The sequence below is a fragment of the Pelophylax lessonae genome, assembly GCF_965119305.1.
Source record: "Pelophylax lessonae genome assembly, chromosome: 8".
Lineage (NCBI taxonomy): Eukaryota > Metazoa > Chordata > Amphibia > Anura > Ranidae > Pelophylax > Pelophylax lessonae.
The window spans coordinates 143,670,066-143,684,595 of NC_138775.1; the positions used below are offsets into that span (position 1 = coordinate 143,670,066).

General features: G+C 43.7%; 1 protein-coding gene across 2 annotated transcripts in view; it reads left to right on the top strand.

Annotated features, from left to right (window-relative positions):
- The window catches only part of KIFAP3 (kinesin associated protein 3), a 161,879-nt gene extending 147,349 nt beyond the window's left edge, over positions 1-14,530 (top strand). The window contains exons 18-20 of one of the 2 annotated variants that reach the window (XM_082265121.1): positions 310-499; positions 6,080-6,179; positions 14,101-14,530. In XM_082265121.1, coding sequence (XP_082121247.1) covers positions 310-499; positions 6,080-6,179; positions 14,101-14,209 — 399 coding nt within the window. In that variant the 3' untranslated portion in view covers positions 14,210-14,530. The remainder of the gene's footprint in view (positions 1-309; positions 500-6,079; positions 6,180-14,100) is intronic. The other variant, XM_082265122.1, reaches the window with a different exon arrangement.

Genomic DNA, 14,530 nt, shown 5'->3' on the forward strand with positions numbered 1-14,530 from the left:
CAGCTAGCGAGGTTCCTCGCAAGCCATGCTGCATGCAACATCACTTCCTCCCAGCTCCTCAGTCAGCCTCCACAGGCAGCTAACGTTTGCAAGGAGGTGAAAAAGCTTCCCTCACAGGCTGCATCTGCGGCCTTTATTTCTTGGGGGGGAGATGCAAGTAAGCTGGTATTGCCTAGGGCGCTGACCCTGTATGGGAGATGCAATGTCAGACACTTTCCGTATTTGTTAGTCAAGCCTTCTACAGCTCAAATTACAACTTTTGGTGTATGTGTTAAAACATTTATGATTATTTCATTCCGTTCCCTTCAGGAATATGATGAAGAATGGGCAAAAAAGATACAGAGTGAGAAGTTTCGCTGGCACAATTCTCAGTGGCTTGAAATGGTGGAGAGTCGCCAGATGGATGAAAATGAGCAATATTTATATGGCGATGAGCCTATTGAACCATTTATCCATGAAGGTGACATTCTAGAGAGACCTGACTTGTACTATAGTGCAGGTAAATGCAGTATGCATTGAATAGTGGTTAATGTGGCAGACTTATAACGTCATAGTTTGAATAATATGACATTGAAAATGTTAGTTTGCCTTTCTTTTTTTATTTGTGGTTTGTCATTGCTGAAACCTTTTTGAAACTGCTAGTTGCCTTTCTATCTGTGACTGAATTATTTAAGTCACTGGCCTGAAAGAAACGTGCAGCAAAGGAAATCAGAATGATCTTTATACCTGGTTTAGACTAGTAAAATAGAAAGTATTGAAGCCATTTGATTAGCATGGTCCCAGACAGCTACACTGTCTACAATGATAGCCACATCCTCCCTCTCTTTAAATGCATTCCTCCCGTCTGAAGACCAAGCATGTAAGATGTTACAAGTCCTTGACTAAAAAAGTATACATTTACATTAATTGAACTTGGTATGCAGACATAGCTTCAATTTAGAGTTCTGGTATACCTTCTAGTCTACTGTATATTTTTAGTATCTGGGCAAAACAATTGCAGCTAAAATCTTTTTATCCCTCCTCCTATCTGTCATAGCTCTATCCAGCAAATTTCAGGTGAATGTTGAAGGGATGGCGATGTTTACTAGCAAAAGTTTGCCTATTGTGACCTGACATACATTTGTTCTGGGACACACGATGGCTGCCAGAGTTTGTTTGGTATACTTCAAAAAACAGCATTCATGCTGTTATATATTGTGCCATATGTGCAACCTGTTAACCTTAAAGTAATTGTAAACCCTCACCTTGTAAAACAACCCTTTCAGTTTAAAATAGAAATTAAAAAAACATTATAAATTCCCTTGTTCTCAGCTGCATAAGAGCTGGGGGAAGGAAAGCTGCAGCACACTGAGCTTCCTAGTGGAAGGGTGTGCAGTTGTGTATGTCAGGACAAGTGTGATCATTGCAGGAGAGCAGGCTGAGTTCACAGCATAGAGAACGGACCACGCTGTGTTCTCCTGCTTAATGTAGTCAGTTTTTAATAGGAAAACAGAGGGACTGGCAGGAACACCAGGGATTTCACACAAAGCCAGCAAAACAAAGAGAACAGGATACTTTTTATTACAAGTACATAGTACGGCAAGCACAAATCCAGAAAATGAAATGCTTTAAGAGATCCCTTGTTATTACTACTATGCTTATACTCTATTCTTAGTGTGATAGAATACATTTTTCTTTTGTTTGTAGACATGTTGAATTTCCTAATCAAAGTGCTTGTTAGTTTAGTTGCTGAGCATGCACTTATAATGCAGTGGGCACAGGTTTAATCTGCAAAAAAGACTGTGGTGGGGTGGTTAACAATGTACAATATTTGGCCCCAACCCACTGTTTCTTCAAACTCTTCCCCACCTCTACTCTGCATTATGCAAAACCGGAGATATTTATTATCCTGTCAAACTGATTGATGCATTAATTGCAAAGGAAATGTAGAACAGGGCATTTGCTCCTGTAATTTGCATATTGCAGACCATGGGCAGAGTGGAAATAGAGAAATGCTGGCTTGGGATCAGCAACAGTTGCAAAGGATGTTACAGGAACAGCTGAGGCATATACGAGGGGGTGCTGATAAGTATTGAGCCTTACCCAGAACAAATTGAGCTAGGAAACTGTAACTGCCACACTATTCTACATATTCCCCCAGTAAGTCTGTGCACTTGCGACTTCTGTCTTGCAGCTCCTTAAGTCTCTGCACATAAAATTCTTCAGACTGCTGGTCTAATCACGCATTTGCAGCATTAGTTGCCTCCGGAACACTCCAAAATCATTGTCCCTTTAGGTGTTTTTTTAATATTTGGGAAACAGATAATAGAAGGAGCTAGGTCCGGAAAAAAGGGCGGATGGGGCATCAATTGAAAGTATAAGGAGGTCAACTGCAGTGTGTAACGAGGCGTTGTCATGCAACAGGATGACACCTTTAGAGAGCTTTTTTTTATGTTTTTCCTTGATATTTTTCCTCAGCTTTGTCAATAAACCACAGTAATATGTTGCATTAATGGTTGAACCCCTTTGGAGGTAGTCCACCAGCAGAACTCCATTCTTATCCTGAAAAAAACTGTTGCCATTTGCTTCTGCACTGACCTTTGCACACAGAACTTCTTTGGCCTGGGGGAACCACTGTGCCTCCATTCCTTATACTGTTCCTTTGTCTCAGGGTCATAACAGTAGACCCATGTCCCATCACCAGTTACCAGTTTGTCCAGCAAATCTGATTCATTTCTTGCAAAATGTTCCAAAACAGCCACCGATGTCTCCACATGTTTCCACTTTTGTTTGGTTGTCAGAAGTTTTGGGATCCACTTTGCTGCAGGCTTTCTCATTTCCAAGTCGTTGTGGATAATGGCACCAACTCTCACATGATATTCCCAGATATGTAGCAATACTTTTGGCTGATATTCGGCGGTCCTCTATGATCATGTCATGTATGGCTTTGACATTTGCAGGCACAGAGACAGAAATAGGCCTTCCACTGGTTCTCTCACTAAAATTGACAACCCATTGTAATTAACATATGAAGGGCCACCATTACCCAAATTTTGTGACCTTTAATTATGGATCTGCTTTGCACCTTTCCCTTGTAGAAACAGGAACTTGATTATGGTCCTATGCTCTTCCACATTGATATTTTCTGAAGGTGCTGCCATGTTCACTTTGGACCTGAAAAAGAAAGATAAGGTAAAATGATAGGTAGTTGGTTTTTGCACCATTGAATATAAACAAATTGGTCAGTACACCCTGCAATAAACAGCTTCTTAGCTCAATTTTTTCTGGGTAAGGCTCAATACTTATCAGCACCCACTTGTATTTGTGTGATTGTAGAAAAAATTAAGTGGAGTTTAAAAAAAAATGTGTTCAAAAGATGCCTTGCCTGCACTGAGAGAAATATAATAGCATAAAAATTGAAGAATAAATCCATGACAATATATGGGTGCCTAAACCACAGAGATGTATAGTAACTAAGTAGAACTACTTCACTACTGTACTTAAGTACCGAAAGGCGGTATCTGTACTTTCCTAGAGTAGAATTTTTTTCTCCTACTTCCACTTTTACTTCACTACATTTTTTCGATGATTTCAATACTTCTACTCCGATATTTTTTTTTTGGTGCTGCTAGTTACTCGTTACTATTATAAAAATTACCACTGCCAGAACAGTAGATGGCAGGTTTCATGAAGCTCAAAAAAATGTGTAGTATAATGTCATGTGTACTTTTGACTTTTGACTTCTTTCTTTAATAACTTTAACTTTAATAACTTTAACTTTAATAAACTTTTGACTTCTTTCTTTAATAACTACATAACACAGTACTTGTACTTTTACTTTCAGTACTTGAGTAGCACATTTTTTTAAAAACTACTGTTACTTTTACTTTCAGTACTTGAGTAGCAAAATTTAAAAAAAAAACTACTTGCAATATTTAAGTACAAAAAATGTTGAATACTTTAGTACTTCTACTCAAGTCACTTTTTGATCAAGCACTTCCACTTCTACTCAAGTCACTTTTTGATCGAGCACTTGTACTTTTACTCAAGTATGGGTTTCGAGTACTTTATGCAACTCTGCTAAACCATGATTGATAACTTTATATATAATTAATCTATATAGTTTTAACAGATGTGTTGCTTTACACTCTTGATAATGTCAGCCATACTTTTTCAGCACGTTATGTGTTACCACTGTCAAGAACATGCTGACCCTCTGGTCTATGAGTTAAAGTGATACTAAAGCCTTTTTTTTAAAATAACAAACACGTTATACTTACCTACTCTGTGCAGTGGTTTTGCACAGAGCAGCCAAGATCCTCCTCTTCTCGGGGTCCCTCGCCAGCGCACCTGGCTCTTTCCTCCTGCTGTGTCCCCACAGAAATTAGCTTGCTCTGGAGGCACCCAAGAAGGTGAGCTCCTGACCTTCAGCTCTGTATGTCCGTTCACACACGGAGCGACAGTTCGACTCTGCCCCCTCCGTCTCCTAATTGTCTCACTGGCTCTGATTGACAGCAGTGGGAGGCTTGCTGCTGCCAAATGCCAATCAGGAGTGTGAGTCCCCAAAAAAGCAAGGCTCTCGTGGACATCGCTAGATCGAGGGGGGGCTCAGTTAGGTAATAGGAGGGTCTGCTGGGCTTACATGAATGCATGAAGGTAAAAAACCTTGTGCCTTTACAACCACTGGCCTCATGTACACTGCAGCTGCCAAACTGATGTTTAGGAGCAGTTGGGCATTTTTTTCAGCAGCCCCTGGACTCTCCTCTTTGTCGTTTATAGTAGTTTAGAAGCATTTGCTGTTACTGGCATTTTTATGAAAGAAAAATAGTGTTCAGGTCTGTAGTTTACTGGCATTTCAAACGCAAATGCTATTTAATTGCGGTAACCCGCGTTTTTATAAGCGTTTTTAAAGGGGAAAATATTTCTGATAATTTTTGAACATATAAAAATGTTGAAAAACACAAATTTCACCCCATTCTGTTGCCTGCATTGATGGATGAGTCCAGTAGTGATGAACTCTGGTCCTCTCACTCAGTTTTCTACATCTTTGGAGCATCAGCAACAGCAACATCAGGAGCATTTGCTCACACATGCTCATGATGGGATCCATAGTGAAAACACAAAAAATAAGACCGCTATCCACAAGCACACTGCTCTCTCTTCTCTCACAGAATGGCTAAAAAAAGTTAATAGTTTACTTGTTTTTCATGCAGTGTGGGCATTTGGGAGAGTCTCCTAAAGTTATCTGTAAAAACGCTTCTAACATCAAATGCTTATAACTGCTGCTAAACTCGCATAAACATGGTATGTAAAAGCTGTAAAAGGGACGTTTCTCACCATCAGTTTCCAGCGTTCAGAAGATGTTTTTAACCGCCCTGTGTACATGGGCCCTAAAACCTAAATCTTCATTCAGTTTTCATATTTAAAGTGGAACTTTAGTCAGGTAATTAATTCCTGCCATATCACTTCAGGCTGGCCCCTTTTGCAGTTATAGCTATGTAAAACATTAAAAATAAGGGTCTATGCTGTTTATAATCCAGTAATACACTGTTTCATCCTGCTCTGCACATGCACAGTTGCTCTGCATTCTTAGGCAGACAGCCTTAAAGAGGAATTAAACTTTCCTATCCTTTACAGTCAAGGAACCTGCTAAAGGTAATGTTCCGCCTTTAAAATATTTGTTATGATTTGCAGCAGTCATTAACTATGCATCTGTTCAAAATTGTTCACTTTTTGCATCTTTCTTTATTTTCTTTCTGTATTTTTAAAATTAATAATTATAGCTGAATGATTTCTTTAGTGAAAGGGTTTGTAAGTTATTCTACTTTTAACCATTAGAATTCTCATTTATCAGTAAACCTGTATTCTTTGCATGTAGTTTTAGTATTTTATGTATACAGTATTTATTGAATAACATGTTTCCCTTTACCAACATTTACTCAATACTGTGTAATTAGCACATATACCAGTTGTGTTTAGACATCATAAGTTAAGCCTAACTTTAAAAAATGTTGCTGAAAGAGCTGTGAAAATCTATTTTATATAGAAGAAGTAAACTTTCTGAAGGTACATTTTATATATGTTCTGTTTTCTTTCCTAGAAGGAATGATGCCACCTGAAGTTGCAGTGAGCCCAGACTTTTTCAATGATTATCAGCTGCAAAATGGAGACCTTGTTGGTCAGCACTCGTTTGGCACTGGGTTAGTATCTCAATATATGCTTTGTTGCCCTCTCTATCTCTGTTTGCAGCCACTGTATGTATGTCCTAATATGCAAAGCAAGCTGTTGTTTGGAAGGCCATTGTCTAATGCACTAATATTCACAGCAGCTTGGTTTGGAAATGTCCTGTCCATTACTTTACTCAGTGTCAGAGCAGAAATGGGTAATGAACACTTATGGCTCCCTTTTCATGCACAATGTTGATAAAAAAAAGTTAAATTATTAAGATATGGTAAGATCCTTGAAGGGAATGTATAGGGGATTTTTACATTATTCATTTAATTAAAAAATAAAAATTGTTGGTTAAATGTGAAATAATGTATGCTAAAATTTTGCAGTATTCTATCTTGATAATATGAAGTAATTAGTTGAGGCCTTAAGAATTATATTGTTTTTTTCCAAAGAGCTGATTGGTTTGCAATTCTGGGAGATGGATTGAACAGTAGGGAAGTGTAGGATACCTATTTTTGAAAGGAAAAGCTCACAAACTGAAGCTAAATGTTTTTTGTTATATACTTTAACACCTAGAGGACAAAATTTTGACATTGATCTAAATAGTTTTTATTAATAACGATTAATAGGTATACTGTATACAGGCAGTTCCTGGTTTACAAACCATATAGGATCTGTAGGTTTGTTCTTAAGTTGAATTTGTTTGTAAGTCAGAACAGATACATTTTTTTAAGTGTAGCTTCATATTTTTTTACGTTTTTTGGATAGGGGAGGGTTAACACCCCTGTAACGTTTGTTTTGCTGTCTGTTTTCCTGTGGAGAAGATATCACCTCACTAATTTCAGTAACCACACGCTGCGATGAAAAATAGTAGATTAGGTATGGAAAGAGTTTGGCATTATGTTGGTGCACCACCTTAAACAAATAGCCTCATCAATAGAAAAGTGCCAATTAATGCTTAAAGTAAAACTAAAGGCATTTTTTTCATTTTGTAAGAAAGGGCTATATAACCTGTTAATTTTTTTTGTTGCCATCTGTGTCCCATTGGGAAGATTTTTGTTCACTTCTATAGTCAAAACAAGAAGTTAGAGGAAATTCCTCCAAAGTGAGTCCCTGGTTGTCTCTAGGGTCACCAGAACTAGCGTTTTCATTGGAAGGTTTACTTTTCTATTCCTGTTCTTGGGAAACCCGAAATTTGGGGATTTTCTTTCATTTTCACTGCTGGTGATTTATTTATTTTATTAATTGTTTATTTATTTCAGGTACTTCTATAGCGCTGTCAATTTACGCAGCGCTTTACATATACATTAAACATTCACATCAGTCCCTACCCTCAAGGAGCTTACAATCTAAGGTCCCTAACTCACATTCACATTCTAGGGCCATTTTAGACAGGATCCAATTAACCTACCAGCATGTCTTTAGAGTGATAATGGTAAACAGGAGAAATTGATAGTATGAATCTCCTTAACCCGGGGCACAGACGGGAATAAAAACTTGGCAGTTGCTCTAAACCCTCTCCACTTTGTCTAAAACTAAAAAAAAGTTTTCCCTGTAGTCAAACTACCTCCAGCAAAGAATTTTGTTATTTACCAGAGCGCCTAAGATTTTAGGACTTGCTGTGCTTGTTCAAAAATCTGAAGGATCTTTTATCAAGATAAAAAATATATGCATACATAGTAAAAAAAAAGTCAAGTACCCTTCCATAGCTTTGCAACAGTGACATAGCAAATTAGGGTTCTATTTGGCTAAACAACTGACATGAAAATATGTGGGGGTGTAAAAAAGACTGCTGGAGGCGTCAGGTTAATGACACCCCAAACCCAGTGCGGTTTGCCTGCACTGGATAGCATGGTACAAATTGACAATTTGATGTGGTTGCGGTGCAGCTCCAAAAAAGGTGCCTACACTTCTTTGGTGAAATTTGAGTCCATTCAAAATGACTGGGCTCAAATTGCACCACACTGAATCGCAAGTGAATGTCACAGGAATGCGGTGCAGATCCTGTGCCATTCACATGCGGGTTATAGTGTGAACTGTATGTTAGTTAAACGTAAACTTGTTGCTAATTTTTGCTGTTTACATATTACATTATGAGAGGACTCAACAGTCCCCAGTCTAGTCGCCAGATCACCATGGTGACTAGAAGTTTTGTCCTGGTGCCTGGGCTGCCACCCGAATGCTCCCTACCCCCTATGTACCCTGGGCTCTGCTTGCTCATCTTTGGGCCCCTAACCAGCATAGTGGGTGCCACCGGGTAGAGGGGAGGAAGGAAAGCAGACATACATCCGCTTTTCTCACCTTCTAGATGTTGACGTCACTTCCCCGTCCATCAAGGCCAGGAAAGAATGTAATGAAGTGCGATGTGCATTGCATTACATTCAGTGAAGTACAGGGGAGACATGTAGGACAATTTATACCCTGGATATCTCATTAAAGAGAACCTGTCACAAAAATAAAATCATCACATAGGGACCTTTTGTCCCCTATGTAATGGAAAAAAAGTAATTTTTTTTTTTAATTTAAAAAAATTAAAATACATCCTAACACATAAAATCCCCTCCCCCAAAAAATTGAGGACCCCCACATATATATGCACATACAAATGTAAACACACGCAGCGGGGCGCCTACTTCAGAAAAAGATTGCGATACACATTGCCGTGCACACCGGAATTAATGCAATAATTCTAGCACAAGACCTTCTTTGTAACACTAAACTGATGACCTATAGGGAGCTTTTAAAGCATCACCTATGGAAAATATAGGGTGCTGACATGTTTAAGGTTTGACATGTTGGGTATCTATTTACTCGGTGCAACCTTCGACTTTTATATTTTACCAAAATTTAATTTTAATTTTTTGCATTTTTGTGCCCCCTAAAATTAACTTTTAATGTGTTTGTGGTAATATTATGTGACAATATTTTATTCACTAGGATGTCTTTTTGCAGAAAATATATAATGTGTGGGGGTTTTATGTAATCTTCAAGCCTAAAAGGATTTTTTCTCTTACGTCCTCCGACAGTCGCCGCCACTTCATATTCATCACTAATGGGGTTATTGACCTTTGCTCCGCAGGAGTAGCTAGGCAACAGAATATATTAATATCAAAGCTTTTAGCATATCCCACCCCCAGGGTGTGGTCCCCTCAGTCAATACCTCCCTGCTTCCTGCATTCCCAACTCAGTTTCTAATGCCTAGCTTATGAGTAGGCTGGCTGTTCCTGTGCTGGGGCTCTCAGTCTCAGCTTCTTTTCTCTTTTTGATTTTATTTTGAGTCTTTTTTTCTTTCTTTTACTTAGCTGTTGATTTCAGCATTAGTTAGCTTCTTCGGATGAAGATGATCGTGCGGAGCTGGGTCTCGGACTGGCCACCCTGGATCCCAGGGATCAGGGCCAGGGGCTTCCCAGCCTGCCATCGAGCGTTCAGCGCAGGTTTCCCTGGCATATTGAACGACCCATCCCTGTTCGCTGCAGGGATGCTATCGGTGAGGTGGCTACCTCACTGGACGCCATTGCGGTTTCGCACCGCAGTTCCACTGCGTCCTGGCTGCGACACTCCCTGTCCTCAGTGCAGCGGTTTGATCGCTGGAGCAGGCTCCCCCTGCCATCCGGACTGGTAAGTGTACATCTATGTGGGGACCTGTCTATTTGGGTGTCAGTCTGGGACTGTGTGACCCTGCATGTCTGTGTGAATGCTGAGCTCCCTGTCAGATTCCTGTGTGGAATAGCTGCCTGTCTGTGGGCTGCGAGGGGGGGGGGGCTCTCCCGCTCTGCTGTGTGAATGCATGAAGCAGTCTGGGCTTAGGCATGCTGTGCGGCGATCGCTGCGGCGACCCGCCATTTTTTGCGGCAAATGTATGGTGACCGGTCCTGTGTGGTACAGGGCGGCATTTTGGCACCAAACGCCGCCATTTTGGCGGCGATCGATCAGGCCTCATGTCGGCGCCATTTTCCCTTTGCCTAAGGAATCCTCAGCCGAGCGGCCATGTTTGTGTAGCCTTACATAGGCTTTATGGGGCGGTCAGTCTTGCATCACTTCCTTTTGCTCTGAGACAGCGATCGGTGGCAGCAGCCTGTGTGCTCTCTCCAGGTTTTTACCTTTCCTTTTCCTGTATTCCTTGCCCAGTGTGCTTCTCCCTGTGGGGGTCGGTGTATTCAGTAGGGTGCGGTGGGCTACGCTCGCCGCGGTCTTAAAGGGGCAGTACTCCTTTTTTTTCCTAATATTACTGGGGCATGGATTCTCAGGATTGCAAGTTTCCTCCCACCTACCTTGGTGGGGGGCCAAGGGGCTGCTGCATCCCCCGAGGGGGCTGATCTGGCTACTATTGTGGCAAACTTAGCTGCTCAGGTGCAGATGCTGGTGGCTGATCGATCCACAAAACGGCCCAGAGTGTCTATTTCCTCTGATTCAGAGGGCGATGGGGCTGCTATGGCTGGAGTGCCCTTCTCAGGGTCTCACTCATCTATAGACCTTGTGGGGTCTGAGGGGGAGGCTGAGGTAGAAGGGGTTGATAATTCTCCCCCTGGCTCGTCTGAAGAGCTTGCACTCAAGGATGAGTTGGTTGCTTCTATCAAGCAACGCTGCATTTGCAGGATGAACCATGTCCTCCTGTTTTGATGTCCTCTTATGGGACGCAAAGGAAACGCAAAACATCGCAGGTTTTTCCTTGCTCTACGGAATTTCAGCGCGCAGTTGATGAGCAATGGCGCAATTTAAAAAAGCCTTTTGCTGTGCCGAGTAGGTTCAAGCTGCGTTATCCATTTACACCCGCCACTGATGAGCGCTGGTGTGTGCCGCCTCAGGTGGATCATGCAGTGGCAATTTTAAATAAATCCACTGCGATCCCTGCTGAGGATACCCCGGTGTTCCGGGACCCGATGGACAGGAGATTGGAGTCTCTGGCCCGTCATTCTTATACGGTTGCTGGTTCTATGCTGAAGCCTATTTTTGCTTCCATTATGGCAGCCCAGGCTATTGCGGATTGGACGCAGGTGCTCAGGAGCACCCTGGTGGCTGACTCTGCCCCGCCGACAACTTTGGCTATGGTGGATCAAATTCATCAGGGTTTCATGTATTTGTGTGATGCGAACCTAGATTTGGTCCCTTTGGCTGCGCGTCTTTCAAGTGTGGCGGTATTGAACCGTCGCCTGATATGGCTGAAATGTTGGTCTGTTGACCAATCTTCTCGCAAGACTTTAGCTAACTTGCCCTACGCGGGATCTCGCCTTTTTGGCGAATCTTTGGATACTCTGATAAAGAGAATTTCTGGGGGTAAGAGCACTCTCTTGCCCCAAACTCACAAGAATAAGTTTGTTCGTGGTAAGAAGAATACCTCGTTTAGGCCCTCTCAGGGGTCCTTTCGGGCCTTTCGGTCGCACTATAAGGGCAAGCCCTTCAAGGGCCAAGGCTCCCAGAACAAGCCGTGGGCAGGTAAGCAGAAGTCTGGCCAGTCCGGGTCCGCTGCCCATAACAATACGGCCTGAAGGGGCGCCCTCACCCGGTTCTGGGGTGGGGGGACGTTTGCTCGGTTTTCTTCAACCCTGGCTGGACCGCATTCGGGACAGGTGGGTTCAGGAAATCGTTCGATCTGGATACAAGATCGAGTTTCTCTCTCGGCCGGCGGGCAGATTTTTCCCCTCAAACCTTCAGCTGACTCCGGAGCGCTTGCAGGATCTGCACCTGGCGGTGCGGGACCTGCGGGCCCAAGGAATGGTGGTTTCCGGTGCCTCATCGGGACAGATTTCGGGGGTTCTATTGCAATCTGTTCACTGTGCCCAGAAAGGAGGGCAAGGTACGTCCTATTCTGGACTTGAAAGCTCTGAACCGCTTTGTGCGGGTTCGCAAGTTCCGCATGGAATCCCTGCGCTCGGTGGTGGCTGCCCTGGTTCCGGGGGAATTCATGGCCTCCATCGACTTGAAGGATGCGTATCTTCACATTCCCATTTTCGAGGGTCACCAGAGGTACCTTCGGTTCACCATTGCGGAGGATCATTACCAATTCGTGGCGTTACCCTTTGGTCTCGCTTCGGCTCCGCGGGTTTTCACCAAGGTGCTTGCGCCGGTTCTGGCTTTATTGAGAGCCCAGGGCATTTCTGTTCTGGGGTATCTGGACGATATCCTGATTCGGTCTGCGACCAGTCAGGGCCTGGTGAGGGACGTGTCCATCACGATGCAGACTCTGCAGGAGTTCGGGTGGACGATAAATTTTCCAAAGTCAACTCTGTGTCCGTCGGTTCGTCTTCCCTACCTGGGAATGATCCTAGACTCTGCTCAAGCGAGGGTCTACCTGCTGGAAGACAAGCTCCGGACTCTTCAGGACGCAGTCCAGTTCCTCAGGGACAATCCGTGCTCGTCCCTCCGGACGTGTATGCGGTGTCTGGGGTTGATGGTCTCGGCCTTCGAGGCGATTCCCTTCGCCCAGTTTCACACGCGGGGTCTCCAGGCGGAGATTCTGGCCGTGTGGGACGGGCGACCGCAATCTCTGGATCTACGGATCTCATTGAGTCATCATACCAGAAGGGATCTTCTGTGGTGGCTCCGGTCCCCGGCGGTGTCGGGGGCAAGTCTTTTCGCCCTTTCTCATGGACGGTGATCACCACGGATGCCAGCCTGTCGGGCTGGGGTGGTGTTCTGGGCGTTCTGTCCGCCCAGGGAACTTGGTCGGAGGAGGAACCCTCCCTTCCGATCAACATTCTGGAATTGCGAGCAATAAATCTCTGCCTTCTGCGTTGGACGGACAGGCTTCAGGGCCGTCCGGTTTGGGTGCAGACGGACAATGCCACAGCGGTGGCCTACATCAACCACCAAGGGGGCACCAGGAGTGCCCGAGCGGCTCGGGAAGTAGCCGACATTCTGTCTTGGGCCGAGACGCACGTCCCGGCGATATCTGCAGTTCACATTCCGGGAGTGGAGAACTGGCAGGTGGACTATCTGAGTCGCCAGACCCTGGACCAGGGAGAATGGTCCCTTCACCCGGATGTCTTTCAGATGCTGTGCGCGAAGTGGGGGTCCCCAGATGTGGACCTGTTCGCGTCTCGTCTAAACAACAAGGTGGAAAGGTTCGTAGCAAGGACGCGCGATCCTCGGGCAGACGCCTCAGACGCGTTAGTGACGCCCTGGCGTCAGTATCGTCTGATGTATGCCTTTCCACCGATTCAGCTGCTGTCCAGGTTCCTTCGCAGGTTGGCCTCGGAACCGCACACGGTGATTCTGGTGGCACCAGACTGGCCTCGCCGGTCTTGGTACGCAGACCTCGTGAATCTGGCGGTCGACGCTCCGTGGTTGTACACAAGCCAATTTATCGACCTGACTTGTGTACAACCAGCCTGTTGGTAAATGTTCTCTCCATCAGCACTGCCAGCTATAGTCAGCAGTGCTGGTAAATGTATTCTGACAGCGGGGAAATCTCACAACCCCTATAAAAGGCAGATCAGAGTTTTGACGGTTGTTCTGTTGGGTACATTTTAATGAGATTTTACAATAACTGACGCATGTCTCAGAGGCCTCTACAAAATAGTCCTGGGATTAAGGCCTGAAGTAGTTTATGAACCCCTTCCGCTCATCGAATCAACTGCTTTTAAGCCCACGTTCACATTGGTCTGATTTGACATGCAATGTCAAATCGGAGCCAATTGCGTGCAATTGCACCATCCGAATCGCTGCGACGCCAACTGTGCAGCGCCGCCACACCAATTCCCAAAAGTTGTTTCTGTACTACTTTTGGGGACTTTGGGGGGCAATTTCAATAGATATCTGTGCAACAACCCGCACAGATGTCTGTGAAATCGTGGACTGAAATATTGCGAGCTCAGCTGAAGTCACGCGATTTCAAAACAGGCTCAGTTTGGACCTAGGCTAATATAGAGATGAAAAGAACTGACACATGATGTGCAAAAGTTTATCTCACAACAAAAAAGTTAGTAACATGCTGTTTCTGTTTTGTTGTAGACTTGGTGTTGATAATTTTGGACAACCGACTGGTATACCTGGACGGCCTACAACAGCATATGGCTACCGTCCTGATGAACCCTACTACTATGGACTTGGAGCACGATAGTGATTAATGCTGGATTTTAAGCTAATGTTAATGACCAAGCCTAGGAGTAAAGCATGCCATTATCCTAACTCTTTGTTATGATTAAAATAACTTTGTTTGCAATATACATTTCAGTGTTTCACTGATGCAGTGATTGACTTTAGCGAGGTTTGTTAAGTTAAAGGGATAGTTCACCTTTACCACAAAACTGCCTATGCAGATAAGGGTCATCTGTAGATAAAAACAAACTGTGCAACTCTGACTAAAGTTGAATAAAGGCCTTCCTATAGGTGTAGGTCATTTACATACCTTATGAAGCCTGACTGGAATACTCCCAGGACG